At 47.7% G+C, this 23168-nt stretch overlaps 1 protein-coding gene across 1 annotated transcript; it reads right to left on the bottom strand.

The window, feature by feature from the left end:
• Positions 1-2942: 2942 nt before the first annotated feature.
• On the bottom strand, positions 2943-21416 carry LOC144678184 (protein YIF1A-like). Its single transcript, XM_078538058.1, has 6 exons — positions 21246-21416; positions 17629-17852; positions 15169-15273; positions 13640-13724; positions 9203-9260; positions 2943-4388 (listed from the first exon to the last, which is right to left on the bottom strand). Exons 1-6 carry the CDS (start codon positions 21271-21273, stop codon positions 4229-4231), a joined length of 660 nt encoding a protein of 219 aa, XP_078394184.1. The 5' UTR covers positions 21274-21416; the 3' UTR covers positions 2943-4228.
• Between the last annotated feature and the right edge of the window lie 1752 nt (positions 21417-23168).

Raw genomic sequence — 23168 nt, 5'->3', positions numbered from 1 at the left:
CTTTGTCATATCACAGGCCATTCACACACAAAATCAGTCACAGGCCACGCACATAAAAATTAACTTAATTTAGTCTTTGTTTAAAAGAGAGAATACAGAAACCTTTAACTCACCCGCTGTTTTCACGCGATGGCTGAATTTGAATACTATATTGTTAAATATTATTATTATAGTAATCTAGCAGACTCTTTTATCCAAAGCACATTCATAACCATGGTGATAAATGCTATTTTGAAGGCGCTACTGTCGTAGGTCAATATTTTTAGAAATCTTGCTGCAGGCTGGGTGAGATTGAGCAAAGGGCAGGTTCCCCACCCGTTTTATGGGATCGCTGGCACAGCCAGCATTTGTTGTCCATTCCCTTACTGCCTTTGAACTGAGTGACTTTCTAGGGTCTGTAGGCAAACGCCGCCACACGTGCACACTCGACCTCTCCCCCTCCAGCAGCACCGACTCACCCTATCTCAAAGCTGCCCTTGTCCCCAGTTTCATTTTATTCTCCGTTGCATCTGACGCCTTAACAAGGAGCTCCTTTCTCTTCCTTTCAGGTGTTAAGGAACGCAAGCTCCAACGGCTCATTGATACCGTCGCCCAACTGGGACCTTTCACCCCATTCCGTCCCGTCCCTCTGACCCGATCCCTTCTTCCAATCCCAACCCTTGCCGTGTATTCACTATACCCGCTCACCTTAACTCTCTGATGTTGAATGTTCTGTTCTTAGCAAAGGGCTCAGTTTCATTCCCTTAGACCCTCACCTCAACGAATTTCAGGCTCGGCACGATGCTGCTTCTTCTGTCGCCTTCGTCTCCGTGCTCACTTCTTTGGGCAGGCGTCCTCTCCCCCGCTCAGTGGATCCTTTCACCTGCCTCCAGTATTCTCCCTCTACCTGGACCCCCTCCCTCTGGCTTCTTACCTGCTCTTAATCTTTTCATTGAGAACTTTCGGCGCGACATCGGCCGTCTCAATTTTTCTGCACCTCTCACCCACTCTAACCTGTCTCCTTCTGAACTTGCTGCACTCCGTCCTCAGATCCAATCATGACTTTGTTATCGAACCTGCTGACAAGGGTGGTGCTGTTGTTGTCTGGCGTACTGACCTCTACCTCGCAGAGGCTGAGCGCCAACTCTCAGACAGTTCCCCCTACCTCCCCCTGGACCATGACCCCACCACCGAACATCAAGCCATTGTTTCCAGGACTGTCACTGACCTCATCTCCTCTGGAGATCTTCCCTCCACAGCTTCCAACCTCAGCCTCCCAATCCCAGAGAGCTTGCTTCTACCTCCTCCCCAAAATCCACAAATAGGACTGTCCTGGAAGCCCCATCGTGTCAGCCTGTTCCTGTCCCATGGAACTAATTTCTTCCGATCTTGACTCAATTTTCCCTCCCCTTCTCCAGTCTCTTCCCACCTACATTCACAATTTCTCTGACGCCCTATATCATATCAACAATTTCCAGTTCCTTGGCCCTAACTGCCTCCTTTTCACCATGGACGTCCAATCCCTCCTCTACACCTCCATCCCCACCAGGATGGTCTGAGGGCTCTCCGCTTCTTCCTCGAACAAGAGGCCCGAACAATCCCCATCCACCACTACTCTCCTCTGTCTGGATGAACTTGTCCTCTCACTGAACAATTTCTCCTTTAACTTGTCTCGCTTCCTCCAAATAAAAGGTCTGGCTATGGGTACCCGCATGGGCCCTAGTTATGCCTGTCTTGTGGTGGGGTATGTGGAACATTCCATGTTCCAGTTCTACTCAGGCCCCGTCCCACAACACTTTTGTCGGTACACCGATGGCTGTATCAGTGCTGCTTCATGCTCTTGTCTGGGCCTGGAAAAATTTATTGATTTTTCTTCCAATTTCCACCCCTCTCTCACTTTCACATGGACCATCTCTGCCACTTCCCTCCCCTTCCTTCACCTCTCTGTCTCCATTTCTGTTGATGAACTGTCTACCACTATTCATTACAAGCCCACCGACTACCACAGCTACCTCGATGACAGCTCTTCACACCCTGTTTCCTGTAAGGACTCCATCCCATTCTCCCAATTCCTCCCCATCTCTCACATCTCTTCCAATGATGCCCCCTTCCAAAATGGCACTTCTGACATGCCTTCCTTTCTCCTTAACAGAGGCTTTACCCCAACTGCGGTTGACAAGGGCCCTCAACCCATCTCCCACACCTCTGCTCTCACCCCTTCCTCCCAGGACCATGATAGGATCCCCCTTGTCCTCACTTTTCACCCCACCAGTCTCTGCATTCAAAGGATCATTGTCCTCCATTTCCGCCAATTCCAACATGATGCTACCGCCAAACACATCTTCCTCTCTCCCCACCCACCCCCCCCACCCCGTATCATTTCGTGGGGACCTTCCCCTCCATGACACCCTGGTCCACTCCACCAACACCCCCAAGTCCTCATTCCCTTCCCACGGCACCTTCCCATGCAATCGTAGAAGGTGCAACACCTGCCCCTTTACCTCCTCCCTCCTCACCGTCAAAGGCCCCAAACACTCCTTTCAGGTGAAGCAGCACTTCACTTGCACCTTCTTCAATTTGGCCTACTGTATTTGCTGCTCCCAATGCGGTCTCCTCTACATTGGGGAGACTAAACACAGGCTGGGTGACCGCTTTGCGGAACACCTTCCCTCAGTCTGCGAGCATGACCCAGACCTTCCTGTCACTTGCCATTTCATCACACCACCCTGCTCTCAGGCCCACATGTCCGTCCTTGGCCTGCTGCAATGCTCCAGCGAAACCCAACACAAACTGGAAGAACAGCACTTAATCTTCCGTTAGGCACTTCATAGCCTTCTGGACTTAAGACAGAGTTCAACAACTTCAGACCATGAACTCTCTCCTCCATCTTTACCCCCTTTTTAATCCAATTTTTAAAATTTTATTTATTTTTTAAACGTTTTTTAAAAATTCTTTTTCCTCCAACCACAACTTCTGACCTCCCCCACAAAAAGGGCCATCAATGTCACTTGTTTTTATGTTGTGCTTTCACAGAACGCTGACCCTTGTTCTGTTAGTAACACATTCTGCTATCTTACCTTTATGCCGCTATCAACATTTGCTTTAGTCTTCAACACTACCACTAACACTCCCTTTGTCTGTGTTCATGACATTTTTGTCAAATTTATCCTTAGCTCCCACCTCCTCCTGACCTATTTTGCTCCATCCCCGCTTAAAGAATATAAAATCCATCACGTTTCTATTTTTCTTTAGCCGTGAAGAAGGGTCATACAGACTCAAACCTTAGCTCGGTTTCTCTCTCCATGGAAATTGCCAGGCCTGTTGAGATTTTCCAGCATCCACAGTATTTTGCTTTTATGTGTAGGGCAGATTTCCTTTCCTGAAGGACATTAGTGAACCCCATGGGCTTTTATAATAGTCAGTGATAGTTCCATGGTCACCATTACTGAGGCTAGTTTTATATGCCAGATTTTATTAACCGAATTTAAATTCCACCAGCTGCCATGTGATTTGAACCTGTGACCTCAGAGCATTGGCCTGGGCCTCTGGATTACTACTCAAGTGATATTACTACTGTGCCGCCATTTCCCCATGATAGGTCTAAACCTTCCATAGTGCCTCAACAAGCTGGGCCCTGTTGGGGAAATTAGTAGTGGGTTGTAAATGCAGTGTTGCCCGCACTCCAACATTTCTGCTTTATCTGAACACTTGTAGTTCATTAGGCTGTGGGGCCAGCTGTGCAACACGTGGGACTTAGTTTCACCACTCTCGTGTTGGCTGCTGCAGTGAACAAACAGCAGCAGCAGCAGCATGAGCCTTCACATTTAAAGGTCCACTCCCCAAATACTTTCAGAAAGGAGCGCCACTCATCTGTCGAAGATCGGAGGACACTTCAGCTTTAAGGATGCCAGCTGTCAGAGGGGCTGCGAGCCAGAGAGCATCCCTCTGAGCTACCTATAGGTAACGCTCCTTGCCCATTCGGTTTGGTATTTACCTCTGGTCCACACCATCATCCTGTACTGCAAGACCCCTACTCTGCCATGCTGTTAAATCCTACAATATTGCAACCTGTGCTGTGACACTGGACTGCTTGCCCACCTGGTTATACCATCATGCTCAGTGCTATTATAACCCTTAGCAACCTGTTACACCTCAACTTGCATGGTACCATAACATTGACCCATCACAGCTACCTGTGTACGGGAGTTGACAGAAAGTGGAGCAGACCTTTTCATAATCTCGTCAGCACTTACCCAACATATTTATATCCACTGTAGGCAATAAGATCAAACGTAGTGAGGTCAGTGTGTACTGATATTAGGTAGAGTGCGAGGACGAGGGCCAAAACCTCGATAATAACCCATACTAGAGCTGTACTAGCACAAATTCCGAGCACCTCAGGAGAAAATCTGAAACACAGATACACAGGCCCCATTACCAGCTAAACACATCACTACAGGACATAGCATTCACTCCCATTGTACACAATCCTAATGGACTAAACCCCTTCCCATTCACTCCCATTGTAAACAATCCCAATGGGCCCAAACCCCTTCCCATTCACTCCCATTGTACATCATCCTAATGGACCCACATCGCTTCCCACTCACTGAAGTGGACTGGGATAGGATTTTAGCAGGAAAAAATGGTTTATGAACAATGGCAGATGTTTAAGAAAATAGTTCATGACTCACAACAAAGACATATCCCAGTGAGGAAGAAGGATACAAGGAAGGGGATAAACCAACCATGGTTAGCCAAGGAAGTTAAGGATAGTATGAAATTAAAAGAAAAGACGTACAATGCGGCAAAGATTAGTGGTAAGTCAGAGGATTGGGAAAGTTTTAAAAACCAACAAAAGATGACCAACAAAATAATAGAGGGAGAAAATAAACTTTGAGGGTAAACTAGCAAGTAATATAAAAATGGACAGTAAGATCTTTAAATATATAAATAGGAAGAGAGACAAAAGTGAACATAGGCCCCTTAGAGAATAAGGCTGGGGAACTAATAATGGGGAACCAGGAAATGGCAGAGGAGTTGAATTAATACTTTGCTTCAGTCTTCACAGTAAAAGACACTAAGAGCATTCCAAAAATACTAAATGATCATGGGGTAAAAGAGCGGGGGGAAATAAATACAAAACTATCACCAGAGAAAAAGTACTGGGGAAACTAATGGGGCTAAAGGCCGATAAGTCCCCTGGACCTGATGGGTTGCATCCTAGGGTATTAAAGGAAGTAGCCACAGAGATAGTGGATGCACTGGTAGTTCCAAGAATCCTTAGATTCTGGAAAAGTCCCAGAGGATTGGAAAACTGCCAATGTAATACCCTTATTCAAAAAGGAGACAGACAAAAAACAGGTAACTATAGACCAGTTAGCTTAACATCTGTCATTGGGAAAATGTTAGAATCTATTATTAAGGGTGTAATAGCAGAGCATTTAGAATTATATAATCTAATCATGCAGAGTCAGCTTGGCTTCATGAAGGGGAAATCATGCCTTACAAATTTATTAGAATTCTTTTGAGGAGGAAACAAGCAGGAAAGATAAAGGGGAACCAGTAGATGTAATATATTTGGATTTCCAAAACGCGTGCGATAAGTTACTGCATGTAAGGCTAATTAAGATAAGAGCCCGAAGTGTTGGGGGTAGTAATATTAGCATGGATAGAGGATTGTCTTCAACCAAGGACTTCCCCCCCCTTAAAACAGTGGCTGACAGGGCCTTGACCATGTCCGTTCCATTTCACACACTTCAGGCTTCACCCCTTCCCCAGTCCTCCCAGAAGCACGATAGGAACCCTTTGTCCTTACCTTTCGCAAATAGAAGACAGAGTTGGGCTAAGGGGTCTTTTTCAGGATGGCAACCTGTAACTAGTGGAGTGCCACAGGGATACGTGCTGGGGCCTCAATTATTTACAATATATATTAATGACTTAGGTGAGGGAAGTGAATGTACTAGCGCCAAATTTGTGGATGATACAAAAATAGGTGGGAAGGCAAGTGGTGAAGATGACACAAGGAGTCTACAGAGGGATATAGAAAGGTTAAGTGAGTGGGGAAAAAAGTGGCAGATGGAATATAACGCGGGAAAATGTGAGGTTATGCGCTTTGGCAGGAAGAATAGAGGAGCTGAATATTATTTAAATGGAGAAAGACTGCAGAAAGCTGCAGCACAGAGGGATTTGGAAGCCCTTGGGCACGAATACCAAAAAGCTAACATACAAGTTCAACAGGTAATAGGGAAGGCAAAAGGAACGCTGGCCTTTATTTCAAAGGGAATGGAGTATAAAAACAGGGAAGTCTTGCTAAAACTATACAAGGCACTAGTTAGACCACACCTAGAATCCTGTGAACAGTTTTGGTCCCCATATCTATGGAACGATATATTGACATTGGAGGCAGTCCAGAGGTTCACTAGATTGATTCCGGGTATGGAGGGATTTTCTTTTGAGGAGAGGTTGAGTAGGTTGGGCCTGTATTCATTGAAGTTTAGAAGAATGAGAGGTGACCTTATTGAAACATATAAGATTCTTTGGAGGCTTGACAGAGTAGATGCTAAGAGGTTGTTTCCCCTTGTGGGAGAGTCTAGGACCAGAGGGCATAATCTCAGAGTGAGGGGTCACCCATTTAAAACAGAGATGAGGAGGGGTTTCTTCTCTCAGAGGGTAGTGAATCTGTGGAATCCTTTACCGCAGAGGGCTGTAGAGGCTGCATCATGAAGTATATTCAAGGCGTAGGTAGACAGATTTTTAATCAGTAAGGGAATCAAGGGTTATGGGGAAAAGGCAGGAAAGTGGAGTTGAGGATTATCAGATCAGCCATGATCTCATTGAGTGGTGGAGCAGACTCAATGGACCGAATGGCCTACTTCTGCTCCTACGCCTTATGGTCATTCCCATTATGTTCAATCCCAATGGGCCTAACCCCTTCCCATGCTCTTTCACTGCCCCCTGGTGTTTATGGGGCTCCTGTACTGTTTCTAACGAATGTTTAGTAGAAACCATTAATTAAGAAGGAAAACTAAGGGAAACCTTTTCACTCAAAGAACAACAGAGGGGCAGAATAAACTAGATATCAAAGCGTCGGTAGAGAGATAGGGGATTGGGGTCTCGGGTGAGAAAGTGGAAAAGAGACAGAGTCTTGTTGGGTTGAAAGAGTTTTTCCAGCCACTAGCATGCAGCATGGTTATAAGATCATGTTTTCAAGCACATTATTCTGATGGCAGCTTTAGGTAAAGTTGGTGCTTTGCCAAGCACTGCAGTAAGTGCACCACCACCACCACCTCCCAACTCCACCGACAGTGTAGTGTTACACAATGCCCCCATGGGCACAGTGCAACACTGCCATACTCGGGCACAGAGCAGCACTAATCCGGTCTTGCCCCCATTCTAATTTACTTCTTCCTATCTCAGTTCCATTTTTCCTCCCCTTATCCAGCCTCTACCCTGAGTCTGCGACTTTTCTGACACCCTCTGAAACTAACAGCTTCTGGACGCTGTCTCTTTTTCACCACGGACAACCAATCTCTTTACGCCTCTGTGGCCCTATCAGGCTGGCCTGAGACTCTCTGCCTCTTCCTTGAATGGAGGCCCAGCCAGTCCCCATCTGCTGTCACCCTCCTCCAGCTGGCTGATCTGGTCCTCGCAAGTGAACAACTTCTGCTTTGACTCCGTTCACTTCCTCCAGTTAATGATGCTGCTGTGGGAATCCATATGGATCCTAGCTGTGCCTGGCTTCTCCATGGCCTTGTGGAACATTCATTATTCCAGTCCTACTTAGGTCCCCTCCTTCCTCTCTTTTCCCCCGCCCCCCAGGGCACCGATGACTGTATTGTTGCTGCTTCCCGCACTCACCCAAACTGGAAAACTCTTTATTAACCCTGCTTCCAATTTCCACTCCTCCCTTGCTTTCACCTGGTCCATCTCTGGCTCTTCCCTTCCCTTCCTCAGCTTCTCTCCCCCGCATTTCTGGGGGTAGGCTGTCAACCAATATCTACTACAAGGCCTAGTGACTCCCACAGCAACCTTGATGACATTTCCTCTTGTGCTTCCTTTATCCCATTCTGAGTTTCTCTGTTATATTTGTTCTGTTGATTTAACCTTCCATTACAGTGCTTCAAGTACGTCTTACTTCATCTTCAACCAAGGACTTCCCCGCCCCACCTTACTACAGTGGCTGACAGTGCCTTGACCATTTCACGCACTTCAGGCTTCACCCCTTCCCCAGCCCTCCCTGAAGCACGATAGGAACCCCAAGTCCTTACCTTTCACTCCAGTAGCTTCCACATTCAACGGATCACCTGCTGGCATTACCGCCACCTCCAGCCTGATGCCACTGCCAAACACATCTTCCCCCACCCAGCCCACTTTCAGTGTCCCAAAGGGATTGTCCACTTTGGAACGTACTGGTTCGCTCCACTATCCTCCTCCCCTTCCCTTCCCACTGCACCTTCATCTGCAGAACATGCAAACCTGTTCTTTTACCCGCTCAGTTCTCACCGTCTGGAGTCTACACACGCTCCTTTGACACGATTTGCTTGTACGTCTTTCAATTTAGTGTACTGTATTCAATGCTCACGATGCACCCTCCTCCATACTGGGGAGAGCCAATGCAGATTGGGTGATCGCTTTGCACAACGCCTCCATTCAGTCCACAAGTCTGACCCCGGAGCTTCTGGCCACCTGCCGTTTTAATTCTCTGTCCCAGTCTGTCCTTGGCCTCTTACACTGTTCCAATAAGGCTCAACGGAAGCCTGACGAACAGTCCCTCACCTATCAGCCTTTAGGACAATTTCAGATCATCATCACTGCTTCCATTTGTTTCAAACAGAATCTGTTGGCGATGCTTCTGCCATTGTCATTTACAGTTCCTCTAGACCCATCTTCTTTCTTCTATTGTCCTATTACCACCCGACTTCTGCCATCCTATCTCTCCTGCCTTCCTTCCGATCACACGCATTTCCCTTTGATCTTTTCTCCCTTCCCCTCCCTCTCCCTACACCTGTGCTTGCTTAAACCTGTTACGTCTCCAACATTTTCCCTTTCTGATGAAAGGCTATCGACCTGGCACACGAATGCTAATTTTCCCTCATCGCGGACGCTGCCTGACCTGCTGGGTAATTCCGGCATTTTCTGTTTTTATTTCGGATTTCAGGCACCTGTAGTATTTTTGTTGCTTTGGCAGCGCAACCCCCAGCCGGCCCGCTGTAATACTAACCTCTGTTGGATGCCCAGTGCCACCCCAGCCAACAGGATGTACGTAATAAACGCCATGGCTGAAAAATAAAACCAAAGGCAGCAGTCAGCCCTTGCTCTAAAACAACAACTTTGCATTTATATAACGCCTTTAATGTCATAAAACACCCCAAGGCGCTTCACAGGAGCGCTTTAAAACGAAATAGGACACAGAGCTACATGAGGAAGTAACAGGGCTGATGTCCGAAAGCTTGTAGATTTTAAGGACCGTCTTAGGAGGAGGTCAGGGCGGTAGGTTTAGGGACTGGATTCCAGAGATTAGGGCCCAGGCGATACGGGCTGCCAGTGGAGTAGTGATAAAAAGCGGGGATTTTTTAAGAGAATCAAACATGTGTTTCATCTCGTTAATCGCTCCAGATGGCAGTGCTGAGGAGCTGGGTCCTGTAGCCCACACTGTTCGTCGGGGACACCGAGAAGTGTAAGCGGGAACCACGAGCAATGGGTGGGAGAAGTCAACAAAAGAATGTACTGTCTCCCTGCCCAGAGAGGGGCTGATTCTACATTGTGCAGAGGGTCATGGGGCTGGCAAGGGGGGCGGGGGGTGGAATTGGCCATCTACGAGCTGGCAGATTGTGGGTGAGAAAACACCACATCCTGAACTAAATTAAATGGCATGTCCAAAATTAAGCACGACATCACAGGACTGCAGGGGAGCGTGATCCAAGGTCACAGGCTAAAACAAGTTGCGTTTCTGTTGAATTGTGGCTATAATCGCTAGTGTGCTTTGCAGCCCTGACGCTCTGGTACTCCTATTCTGTCAGTAATGGGTTAGTGATACTTGTGAGTGATCAGAAATCTGTTCTATCAGCTTAGACCTTTATATATGGCATACACGTAAATTGACTTTTGCATTGCCCAGAGAGCTGTTGGTTTTTTTTTTGTATAGAAATGATGACGACACAACTGGGAGATGCACTTCAGAAACACAGCCCACAGAGCTAGCTACTGGTCAGAACAAGTAATTACACTGTGACAATCGGCATAGGAAGGCTGAATGAAAAATATTACTTCGGATGTGTGGTGCCGAGTTCCACATTCTTACCATTCTCTGGGTGAACAAGTTTCTCCTAAATTCCCCATTGGCGACTATCTTATATTGATGGCCTCTAGCTATGCTCTTCTCCACAACAGAAAACGTTCTCCCTGTATCCGCTCTATCAAAACCTTTAATCATTTTGAAGACTTTATTAGGTCATCCCTCAGCCTTCTTTCTTCGAGAGATAAGAGACCCAGCCTGTCAATCCTTGTTGACAGAAGCGTGACTAAAACCTGTGACGACAAGAAGTATTTTTTTATTCATTCATAGGATGTGGGCGTTGCTGGCCAGGCCAGCATTTATTGCCCATCCTACTTGAGGTGGTGGTGGTGGTGGTGAGCTGTCTTCTTAGAGCAGCTGCAGGCCATGTGGTGTAGGGACACCCACAGCGCTGTTAGGGAGGGAGTTCCAGGGTTTTGACCCAGCGACAGTGAAGAAACAGCCGATGTGGTTCCAAGTCAGGATGGTGTGTATATGATACATAAAACCACTTTGACCTGTTTATCGTGATGCCAAAGTAGATTTAACTTGGTGTAAAATGCAGGAACCTTTCAAATGGACAAGGTTCATAACGGGAGTAGGAAGCTTGCTCATTAATGAAACTTGCTGCAGATTCTGTGTAGACAGGGTACAAGCTTTGTTCTGAAGCTAGTATATTAAAGATGAAGAGGCTTAGGATCAGGTACAAGGGCGTTTGTGTCCGGTACCTTGTATGAAGCGGTCAGGCTAAAGACAGCCTGAAGAAATCTGAATTCAGGTAACTCAGCCTGCATGGTGCTTTCAGGACTGAGTGACAACTCGGTGTCCAGATGGGGATATACTTGGCTATTGTCTATCCATTGGTTAGGTTCAGGGTTCCAATAAAGACTGTGTGGTGAATAGTCAAAGCCTCAAATACAAGCTACATTATGGGTGCAGACCCATGTTTATCAGTACTGACTTTGATGAAGTGATGGGCCTTTTGTTATCTGTGTTTGAGCTGATTTGGTACAGGTTCTGTAATCGAGTGAGATCTGCTCTATCCAATACTGTTTCACCTTTATGTTTAATAAATCTACCACATGGGAGTGGTTGAGGAGAATTGCATGGATGCGTTTATTCAGCTTCCCCTTAAATGCATGAGATAAAATGAAGGAGGATATAATGATAGGATGAAATGGAATAGGGATACACAAAATATCAACATCAACGAGTTGGGTTGACTGGTTCATTTCTATGCTGTCCATGCTACATAATGTAGTCTGTAACCTAAGTAACAAGCCCCGATAAGAGTTTAATTCCTCGCTGACTGAAAGCTATGAGAACGAAAGGGCTTGTGGCAACTCAGCCAAAAACAGGAACAAGGGTATTGGCTCAAACCCCAGGCAATTTATGGAACTTCAAGCTTTCAATTGTTTTCAAACTATTTATAAAAGTACACTCTGCCCTTTCCCTTGTGGAATAGTCACATCTCAGGGAGGAAGGCAGTGGTTCCTAGGATATCATCAGTGGCACTCTGAAAACTGCAAACAAGCTTGGGACAGAGGACCAAGGACGATTCTCCTTCCAAACTATACAGCTTCTGCTCAGCCACAAAAACAAAAAAAAAAAATGCTGGAAAAACTCAGCGGGTCTGACAGCATCTGTGGAGAGAAAGACAGAGTTAACATTTCGAGTCCGTATGACTCTTCTTCAGAGCTAAAGGGGAGCAGAAATGTGGTGAAATATATACTGTTTAAGTTGGGTGGGACAGGTGAAGCTGGATAGAAGGCCAGCGATAGGTGGAGGCAAAGGAGAGATTGCAAAAGGTGACATAAACAAAAGGTCGTAGGGGTGTTAATGGTGGTGGTACTGGCTAAAGGAGGGGCTGATGGTGACATTAAGAGTAGAAAGCAGAATGTGATAATGGCCAGGCCAAGGTAAACACTCTGGAAAGAAGAACATGAGCAAGTGACAGATGGCCCTAGTAGGGGTGGGGGGGGATGGTGGTCAGAAAAAAGATCGAAAATAGGCTAAAAGCTGGTGATAAAACAACAAAATGGAAAGAGATTTTAAAAATAACAATACTAAAAATAAGTGGAAAGAAAATAAGTAAAAATGAAAAAAATAAACATGAATATCGAAAAAAGGGGTGAGGATGGAGGAGAGAGCTCATGGTCTGAAGCTGTTGAACTCAATCTTAAGTCCAGAAGGCGATAAAGTGCCTCTTGCTCAATCTCTCTTTGAATTCACAGCCGAGAATCTGAAATCCAGTGGATTGGGAGTCTGCAGGCCTATAGTGCCGGCCTGTGCCACGGTACGCCACTGCGCTTACATAGTGCCAACATACTGCCCTCCCAAGCTGCAACGTTTCAAAGGTAAAGGTTCACCAGGCTTCGCACCGCAACCTGGAGCGGCGGATTCCAACTGGGTTACTGCCGAGTGTGTGCGAGCCGCCCCCATCCCCCACCCGGCAACTCGTTGCAATAACCACGTCCAACGTGTGTGGCTGGACCGTGGGTAGCAGCAGGCTGCTCAACTAATAGGGCAGCATGCAGCTCGATCTGGATCCTGCCCTCGGCCAAAGTGCATTTCCCAGCAGAGTGCGCGGGAGGTCGCAGTCTCCAGTAAACGGTTCGGACTGAGGGTCCTGGCTCATTTTCCTCTCTCCGGCTGGGACAGCATGGCAAACTTAACTTCCCGACGCTAAGGTCCGAGGAGACCGAGGACATGTTTGGGTCTTTCCCTGGCCCGTTTTGAGGGAGCTTAAAATGGAGCAATTTAATCACGGGGCAATGGCAAAACGGCTAAGGTAGATTACAAGTCATTCCGCTTAAATTTCCTGACTCAGCAAAGTCGTGCATTGACAGTGAGGTAACCATTTGTCTTCCGCAATTCTGACCTTAAAGGATGCTCACCAAATTCCTTGTTATCCAATTCACTGGTGTCAGCCATGGCTCAGTGTTACCCTCCTCATTCGCAAGGTCCTGTTGAGCCCCACGCCGGAGGGCTGGGCACATAACGCAGGCTGACGCTCCAAGGCAGCACTGAGGAGCGCTGCACCGTCGGGAGGTGCCGCGTGTCAGCTGAGGTCCCGCCCGCTCTCTCGGGCGGGAGTGAAAAGGGTTGCACGGAATTATTGGAAGAAGAGCACGGGAGCTCTTCCAGTGTCCCAGCCAATGCTTAACCCTCAATCTACAACCAAAAAAAAATATAATAATAATCTGGTCATTGCCACACTGTAGGAGCCTGTAGTGAGCAGGGTGGCTGCCGTGGTTCTCACATTGCAACATCCCCCAACGTGCTCGGCGGCCGTCACGTGCTTTGGGAAGTTCAGGGGTTGTGTAAGGCGCACAAATAGTTCTCAAGACACTGGCACAGAGAGACACCACATGACACACTCACTCGGAATGTACAGGTCTGGAGCGTTGGCGTGAAAATCCTCTCGTGGGGTCAGCCGTGAGTCGACGCGGTATCCAAGCTCCCAATTCTAAGACGAGACAGAAAAATACGCGTGAGAGAATCCGAGCCCTGGACTTTCCGGTTCACACTACAAAAGGAAATGTATAACAGTCCAACTGCAATTTGCTGCTTTGCCTGGGGCTCGATCAGAACCTTACAGGCGAGAGCTGCCTGTGGTGTTGTTTATAATCTGCTCAGCCTGTGCTGCACGTGCGTTGCGATTCTCTCTTTCGATACGGTTCTAAACATTGGAGCTCAGTTTACTAATCCGAAGCATGCTTAAGAGACAAGTGGCAAGCCTCTCCAGGCCTCAGGCCCCGTAAATTGAGTGGAACAGAGGGTTATGTCTGGCACTGAAGCATGAAGAACACACTGACTGTAAAAATTATTCTATTCCTACTGAAAATCCTACTACAGTTATACAATAACTATCCCACCAGCAGATTTGATGAGCTCCTTTGCCAGTTTTGCTCAGTAGGTAGCTTTCTCTCTTAGCCTCAAATGTCAACAGATGCCGCCTCACTCAAGAGACTTGAGCCTTTAATCTCTGCTGGCCCTGCAGTGCCGTACTGAGGGTGGTCTGCGTTGCTGGAGGTGCCGTCTTTCAGATGAGGCCCCATTTGCCCCATGAGTTGGGCAGATACCTAGCTATTTACCTTCCTGTTGTTTGTGAGCCCTTAAACGTCTAGCAGGGTCTAGCTGCCCATTACATTTGCCCGCAAAACAGCAATCACTGCTCGTCTGTGAAGCGTTCTGGGCCAATCCAAGATTGTTAAAAGGTGCTTATAATCAAAAGAGGAAAGAACTTGCATTTCTATAGCACCTTTCTCGCCCTCAGGATGTCCCACAGCCAATGAAGTCCAGTTATTGCTGTAATGTAGGGAAATACTTCCTCAGTACTGCACTGGGGGTTGTCAGCCTAGGTTAAGTGCTCAAGTCTCTGGAGTAGGAGTTGGATCCAAAGGCTTCTAACTCTGGGAGTGATACTGACCGAGTCACTGAAAACTTTTAAGTGAAACAACTTTAAGCGAATCAGACTTTCCTGTTGCAACCAATGTAAAATGCAAAGTGCTTAAATGGTGAAAACTGAAAAGTCTCTCCGTGGCAAAGGTGGAAATGGTCACTACTGACGGCATGATGCAACTCCACCCCACCCCACGCCTGTCAGGTCAGTGTAAAGATCCCTCTAATTTGCAGCCCAACAAGGTACTTACACCTGAGCTTCAGGGAGCCAGTCTTACAGCCCCTTGGCATTTCCATGCTCTTGTCTCTCAGAGATGGACAATTGAGTGCCAGGCGATGGTGTGGGCCCATGTCTGCTAGGATCGGCGTCAAATCAGCCAGCTGGATTTTGCTTTGGAATCCTACAGCCAGCAGAGGGGCTCAGCCTATTGGGTCAAGCACGGATTTAACGCGGGGTTCTGGGCTGCAATTATTATTTCCTGCACAAAGCCCCGGGGCGGGTTCAGTACCTGATGCATGTACGGGAACAGGAGCAGCGCCAGCTTCTTGCTGACATATCTGGTGTCGACCGTGAAGAAATATTTCAGCTTGTTGACGGACACAAACCTGTTCAGCTAGCACAAGGAAGAAAGGAACACGTGGTCAATGTGGCCTGAGCCTGTGAGATTAGTATTACCAGCATGACCCCCACGGCGTTGCTCAGGGCGAATCTGAAGTGCCTACAAGAGCAGTCGGGCTGAGTGATGTTACCCGGGACACCGATCGGCTGGTGACGCCAGTCCCGCATCATATGGTTGAATCTTGATGCCCTCTGAAGTGGCCTCAGAAGCCATTCTGTTATACAGTTCCTTCAACAGCACCTTCAAAACCCACCTAGAAGGACAAGGGCAGCAGATACATGGGAACACCACCACCCGGAAGTTCCACTCCAAGCCACTCACCCTCCTGACTTGGAAATATATCGGCCGTTCCTTCACTGTCGCTGGGTCAAAATCCTGGAACTCCCTCCCTAACAACACTGTGGGTGTACCTACACCACATGGGCTGCATTAGTTCAAGAAGTCGGCTCACCCCCACCTTCTCAAGGGCAACTAGGGATGGGCAACAAATGCTGGTCTTGCCAGCGATGCCCACATCCCGTTAACAAATTTTGTTTTAAAATTGCTCTAAAGTGAAATGGCCTCTGTTGTGGGATTACGGACACTATAAACACTCACAGAATGACACAGTATGTTTGGTTCATTGTGCCTGTGCTGGCTCTATGAGAGTTATCCAGTTAGGCCCAATTGCCTGCTCTTTCCACACAGCCCTGCAAATATTTCCTTTTCAGGTATTTATCCAATTCCCCCTTTGAAAGTTACTATTGCCCTTTCAGGCAGCGCGTTCCAGGTCATTATTCACTTGGGTAAAAAGAAATCCCCAGCTTCCCTCCAGTTCTTTTGCCAATTATCTTAAATCTGCACCCTGTGGTTACTGACACTCCTGCCAGTGGAAAATGTTTCTTCTTATTTACTCCATCAAGGCTCATCATAAACCTCTTCAGAAACACTAATCGCTGCTCTGCTGTGAGCAGTCTCTCCACATCCCTGGCACCCTTTCCAAGGCATTGACATCCTCATTGAAGTGTGGACACAATACCTCAGCTTGGGCCTGACCACTGATTGCGAGCTTCATGCCTCCGTTCATAAAGTAAAGGATCCCCCGTATACTTTTCTTTAAAAAGCAAAACAGCCTTCTCAACTTGTTCGACCTCAGCTGGACTACTGCGTCCAGTTCTGGGAGGAAGGCTGTGAAGGCATTAGAGAGAGGGTGCAGGAAAGGTTCACGAGAATGGTTCCTGGGATAAGGAACTTCAGTTACGTAGATGGACTGGAGAAGTCAGGATGGTTCCCTTTGGAGAAAACGTCGAGAGGAGATTTCATAGAGGTGTTCAAATTCATGAAGGGTCTGGACAGAGAGTAGATAGGGAGAAACTCTTCCCATTGGTGGAAGGCTCGAGAACAAGAGGACACAGACTTAAAGTAATTGGCAAAAGGAGCAAAAGCAGCACGGGGGAAAACTTTTCCCATGCAGCGAACGGTCAGTGTCTGGAACGTACTGCCTGAGAGTGAGTGTGGTGGAAGCAGGTTCAAATCGAGGCATTCAAAAGGGAGTTAGACTGTTATCTGAAAAGGAAGAATGCGCAGGGTTATGAGGTGGTGGTGGGGGAATGGCACTCATTCGGAGAGCTGGTACAGATATGGTGGGCCGAATGGCCTCCTTCTGCACTGTAGATCTCTCTGACTCTGTGTACATGTACCTGCCAGCTTCGCGGGCTTGTGGGGAAGTACACAAACAGTGATTGATCAAGGGGAGACATGGAGAAAACGCTTACACTTAAAGGGGAGACCTGAACTAGAGGCCATCTATTCAAAAGAATCACTAATAAATCCAATCAGGAATTCAGGAAAAACTTCTTCACCCAGTGCGTGGTGAGAATGTGGAACTCGCCACCACAAGACGTGGTTGTGGTTGAGGTGAACAGTATAGGAGCGAGACAGTTACTTGACGATATGTTGATAGGGTAAGGTGAACGGGGCTATGAGGGAGCTTGTGTGGAACACAAACACAGGCCTGTTGCGAATGGCCCCTTTCTGTGCTATAGGTGCAAGGAAACATTAACAAGGTACTATTTACTTAGGTTTGTACTTGCATTCAATGCATCTTAACAAATTGCACACAACTGAATGAGCAAGCTGCATTTGTCCAATAAACTGGGTGCTTTAGAGAGTACAGCCAGCAACATTGGAATTGATGTTTGCGTCATGGTTATGGCCTCGTGGTAGATATAAGCCATTGCTCGTTCCTAACGTGGTCGCTTTACGTAGTGGGAACTGCGCCAGCGAGTACACTGCAATTCACTATCACAGGCCACCACTGTGATAATCAAGAAGCCCGTGCCTCACCCAGTACACAAGGCGCCCACCTACCTCTTTATGGACAATGTCTTTTCCTTGGTTGGCGATTGTCGTGCCATAGGCCATGGCAAAATCTGCCACTGGCTCGCTGAGGAAACTGTTGATCGGAAGCCCCACGTCGATTCCTTGGACGGTGTAGCTGGCGGGCTGGGGGGGCTGTGAGGCGCTCGTGTCATCGAAGAGCTGGTTGGGGTCCATCGTGTTGGGGACGGGAGGCCGCACTCTCTGTTTGGGAGCTAGGAAGCAATGCAGACGTTTCCAGTTCACACCAAAAAAAAGAACAACAAACACAGCAGGCGTCGGTGAAAGAACAGATACAACTACGGGAGGTCACAACTTTGCTTCAATATACATGCACTCTCTATGTAATATATTATATATGATATATACACACACGCACACATCTGGATTCCACTCCATATCAACTCTCCAGGATACCAGACCTGAAATGAACAAATCACACTGGAAGTCGTGGGTTAACCCGAAGTCACGACCCCAACACTGTTTGTTCCGTGTATCCTGGGCACACTCTCAAACTAACAATTAATTCTACTTGGACTTTTGGAAAGGGTTGGAGCCAAAGTTTGCCCCACACCCCCTCCCCTCCTCCTTGTGGAAAGCAGAGATTTCTAGGTCTGAAAATATCGAACACTAGAGACGTTTCCCATTCTTGCTCCCTCCCGGTTTGTTCCTCGTTGCAGTCTTTTTTGTGCTGTGGCTCTGCAGGACATACATTCTCTGTCCAACGCCCCGTGTGGATCATTCCACTGCCATGATCAATAGGGTCAGTGCGCTGTTCATTCATAAAGTCGCTGGAACTGAACGCTTGTCAGATAAGAGACAACTCTATCCAAACACCTGCTCCAGGGCTTCAAGATGGCAACCCAAAGCCATTAAAAGATAGAGGAAAATATCCCTTGTTTTAATACCGAACAACCATGGGGGCAAATCGTTTGGATGCACATCCCCTTTAAATAAAACAGCAGTTAAACGCGTACCATCATCTCAAAGCATAGCTTCTCCCTCCCTGAGAATCTGCACCAACACTGAATGCCTGAAATAATCTTTTCTGCTCTTCTGATAGCACCCTGGAGGGAGGACTGTCTGTGCGACTTAACTCATGTTGTCGTGAGTGTACATGAGCCGTACAAACAAAGAATTAGTCACTACACACACACCAGCAGTGTTGTGATCTGGAATCCACTGCCTGAAAGAGTGGTGGAAGCAGATTCAATAGGAACTTTCAAAAGGGGTAATTTACAGGGTCACAGGAAAGCACAGAGGGGCGGGACTAAATAGATAGCACTTTCAAAGAGCCGGCACTTGCTCGGTGGGCTGAATGGCCTCCTTCTGAGCTGTGTGATTCAAGAACACTGCCAGATGTGGTTGAGTGATTCCTTTCCCTATTGAATCCTGTGAACTATGCTATAGTTTTTTTGCATTAAGATACAGGTCTGATGTACCTGTAGCTTAATTTATTAATGCCTGATGCACACTGTCCCTGACTCTGGAGACTTGCGGGTTGGTACTCTCAGATCTCCGCTGTATTTCAGCACAGGAAATCACTCGGAATGATAGAATGCTAATGCGTACGAAACACAGATGTGCCAACAGGCAAGGTGATGCTGTCGTTAACCATCACTCTTTGGTTAATCTCGAAGAGGAAGATCCCATAAACTGGGCATCGAAGATCAGGGTTGAAGTCAGGGGGAATGGGAACCACTCCAGAATGGGGACTATCACAAGGTGCTCCTCGGTTAACCTGCCAAGGTCAGTTCAGTGAATCTCAGCGACATAAGGAACGATGTGGAAGTTATGGGCCTCTGCTGACTTCAGAATAATCACTGGCTTAAAGCAATTTTGAATCTTTGAGACCTGCAAATGCGCTGCCCAAATAAAAAGAATTTTCTCATCACTCAATATACAAGGAACGTTCCGAATGTACTAATATTGGGACACAACCGTCTCCCCCCGACATTCCCACTCACATCACCTGCCACTTACACACCCCACCAACCCCCATCCCCCGCATTCCCACTCACCAGGCCTCACCCAGCTCCCCCCGATCGCCCGCGTCCCCAGCCACACGCCAACTCACAAGCCCCACCCCTCGAATTCCCACTCCCATCCCCAAATTCCCACTCCCTAATTTCCCAGTCCCCCTGAATTCCCACCTCACCCCTCAAATCCTCACTCCTACCCCAAATTCCCAACCCCCATTCTCCTACCCCTACCCCAAATTCCCACTCCCATTCTCATACCCCTACCCCAAATTCCCAACCCCCATTCTCCTACCCCTACCCCAAATTCCCACTCCCCACTCTCATACCCCTACCCCAAATTCCCACTCCATTCTCATGCCCCTACCCCAAATTCCCACTCCATTCTCATGCCCCTACCCCAAATTCCCACTCCCCATTCTCATACCCCTACCCCAAATTCTCACTCCCATTCTCATACCCCTACCCCAAATTCTCACTCCCATTCTCATACCCCTACCCCAAATTCCCAACCTCCATTCTCATACCCCTACTCCAAATTCTCACTCCCATTCTCATACCCCTACCCCAAATTCCCAACCCCCATTCTCATACCCCTACCCCAAATTCTCACTCCCATTCTCATACCCTTACCCCAAATTCCCAACCCCCATTCTCCTACCCCTACCACAAATTCCCAACCCCCACTCTCATACCCCTACCACAAATTCCCAACCCCCATTCTCATACCCCTACCCCAAATTCTCACTCCCATTCTCATACCCCTACCCCAAATTCCCAACCCCCATTCTCATACCCCTACCCCAAATTCTCACTCCCATTCTCATACCCCTACCCCAAATTCCCAACCCCCATTCTCATACCCCTACCCCAAATTCTCACTCCCATTCTCATACCCCTACCCCAAATTCCCAACCCCCATTCTCATACCCCTACCCCAAATTCTCACTCCCATTCTCATACCCCTACCCCAAATTCCCAACCCCCATTCTCATACCCCTACCCCAAATTCTCACTCCCATTCTCATACCCCTACCCCAAATTCTCACTCCCATTCTCATACCCCTACCCCAAATTCCCAACCCCCATTCTCATACCCCTACCCCAAATTCCCAACCCCCATTCTCATACCCCTACCCCAAATTCTCACTCCCATTCTCATACCCCTACCCCAAATTCCCAACCCCCATTCTCATACCCCTACCCCAAATTCCCAACCCCCATTCTCCTACCCCTACCCCAAATTCCCAACCCCCATTCTCCTACCCCAACCCCAAATTCCCAACCCCCTACCCCAAATTCCCAACCACCATTCTCCTACCCCAACCCCAAATTCCCAACCACCATTCTCCTACCCCAACCCCAAATTCCCAACCCCCTACCCCAAATTCCCAACCCCCATTCTCCTACCCCTACCCCAAATTCCCAACCCCCTACCCCAAATTCCCAACCCCCATTCTCCTACCCCTACCCCAAATTCCCAACCCCCTACCCCAAATTCCCAACCCCCATTCTCCTACCCCTACCCCAAATTCCCAACCCCCTACCCCAAATTCCCAACCCCACACCCCCTTCTCGAACATATAGAGTGTGGGGGAAGGGTCGATTATTACAGGGCCCTGCACTTACGCTGCCGGTAGCTGACGTGCTGAGCCATGGCCGATTCTAATCGGGTTGACCCTCTCTCTGTCGGTGGGTGTGAGGCGCACTCCCCGCTTCCACTCCCGCCGGCCTCAGGTCGCCCCTCGCAACCACCGAGGTCTCTCAACCAAACCTGCTGGCTTCACTCTGCTCCCCCCCCCCTCCAACCTTCAAAAAGTGGGGGAGAGTCCCCGCCCCTTCCACCCGCACGTCTCAGCTCCCATTGGTCAGCACCCACGTTCATCGAAAATGCGTCGCGCCGGGCATCAGGTTAGGTTGATCCAGGCGCAGGCGCAGTGGGTATTTCCCCCCCCCCAACTCCTCCTCCTCCTCCCATCGATGCCACGAAGTCAAGTCCACGGAACAGGTGAGAGGGGCAATGGAGGGTAAATAAAAGTCACACTTTACCTCATGTTTTTTTCATGAAATTTCTATTTATCCCTCTTTCTGACAATGGAAAACGTAAAAGTTTTTATTTTAAAAATTGCCTTGCAAGAGATCATCTCTTAAAGGGGAGGTGACTGATTTTTTTTTGGCCCCATTGAAAAATGGTTGGATGCAACTTTTTCTTTCCTTAAAGGCACATTCAGTGCTCTGAGTTGTGGGAAGGCCTGACACAGCACTGAACAAATTGAACTTTTCTCCACATCTCAACTGGGAGTAATAACTCGAAAAGAATCTGATGTGGACCGGACCGTGTACTTCTGCCTATTCTACCTCCCTTCCCCGCCCTTCTCTTTTTTTTTGTTTGTGAAATGCAGCTTTTAGGGTCTGTCGATCGCTCCTCAAAAGGTTTGAGTCCCAGAGACTTTAGCGCCATGATTCTGGCCGCCCCTCCCAGCGCCAGTGCGGAGGGAGTGCAGTGCTGTCAGGGGTGCTGTTTTTGCAGATGAGACTTTAAATCAAGACCCTGTCTACCCTCTCGGGTGGGCATAAAAGATCCCACTGCCACTAGTTGGAAGAAGAAAAGCAAGGGGGAGCCCAGGGCCGAAATTTATCCCGAAACCAGCATCGCTAAAACAGCTAGTCATTATTGCGTTACTGTTTGTGGGAGCTTTCTGTGTACAAAATTGGCTGTGCTGTTTCCTACATTACAACAGAAACTACGCGTCAAAAGGTGTTTCGTTGTCTGTAAAGTGCTTTGGGAGGTCCTAAGGATGTGAAAATTGCTCCATAACTACATGTTCCTTTCTGAGATTGTAATAAAATTTGTATACTGTGCACTTACTTCATGGTTTTGCTTCATGTGTTAAACATTTGCGCAACAGTTCTGGGAGTCAACATTTAGAATGCAAAACATCCTGTCGATATTTGCCTGTCACATTGTAATGACCCAACGAAGTGGTGCTACTGCGTATCACTCTTCCAGCTATTCAACCCACCTGTAAATTACGACCTTGTGGACCCTCTTACTGAGTTCTGTCCATTGCTGGCATGTATCTGCCGTCCTGTTTCATGGTCTGACTACTGACTGCATTTCTTTGCTCCTGCAAGGGCCCATCCGCTCTCCCTGGGGGCAATCAGCAGGGAGATTGTGAAGCGGTAGAGAACGACCGGTGTGACACATTTTTATCATCCCCATTGTTACGATCCCCATAGAGATTCATAACTTTTAGAAAGATATGGGAATTTCCAGTGAAAATCGGATTTCCAGTTCTGAAGAAGAGTCATACGGACTCGAAACGTTAACTCTGCCTTTCTCTCCACAGATGCTGTCAGACCTGCTGAGTTTTTCCAGCAATTTTTGTTTCTGTTTCAGATTTCCAGCATCCGCAATATTTTGCTTTCTTCTTGGAATCTCCAGTGACTGACTGGAAGGATCACATGACAAGATTTCAAGTTTTTAGACCTTTACTGTAACAAACAAACTAAAAACAACACTGACTAAACACTATTTAAGGAGACAACTTA

The sequence above is a fragment of the Cetorhinus maximus genome, unplaced genomic scaffold (assembly GCF_964194155.1).
Source record: "Cetorhinus maximus unplaced genomic scaffold, sCetMax3.hap1.1 HAP1_SCAFFOLD_3751, whole genome shotgun sequence".
NCBI lineage: Eukaryota > Metazoa > Chordata > Chondrichthyes > Lamniformes > Cetorhinidae > Cetorhinus > Cetorhinus maximus.
Note: the sequence above shows the minus strand (reverse complement) of the source record. Positions and strands in the feature narration are given on the sequence as shown.

Coding starts and splice junctions, on each gene's coding strand:
- LOC144678184 (XM_078538058.1), bottom strand. CDS start 21,273: ATGGCTCAGCACGTCAGCTACCGGCAGC. Junction 17,853..21,245: donor GCACGTCAGCTACCGGCAGC/GTAAGTGCAGGG, acceptor ATTGCTTCCTAG/CTCCCAAACAGAGAGTGCGG. Junction 4,389..9,202: donor GCACTGGGCATCCAACAGAG/GTTAGTATTACA, acceptor TCTGTGTTTCAG/ATTTTCTCCTGAGGTGCTCG.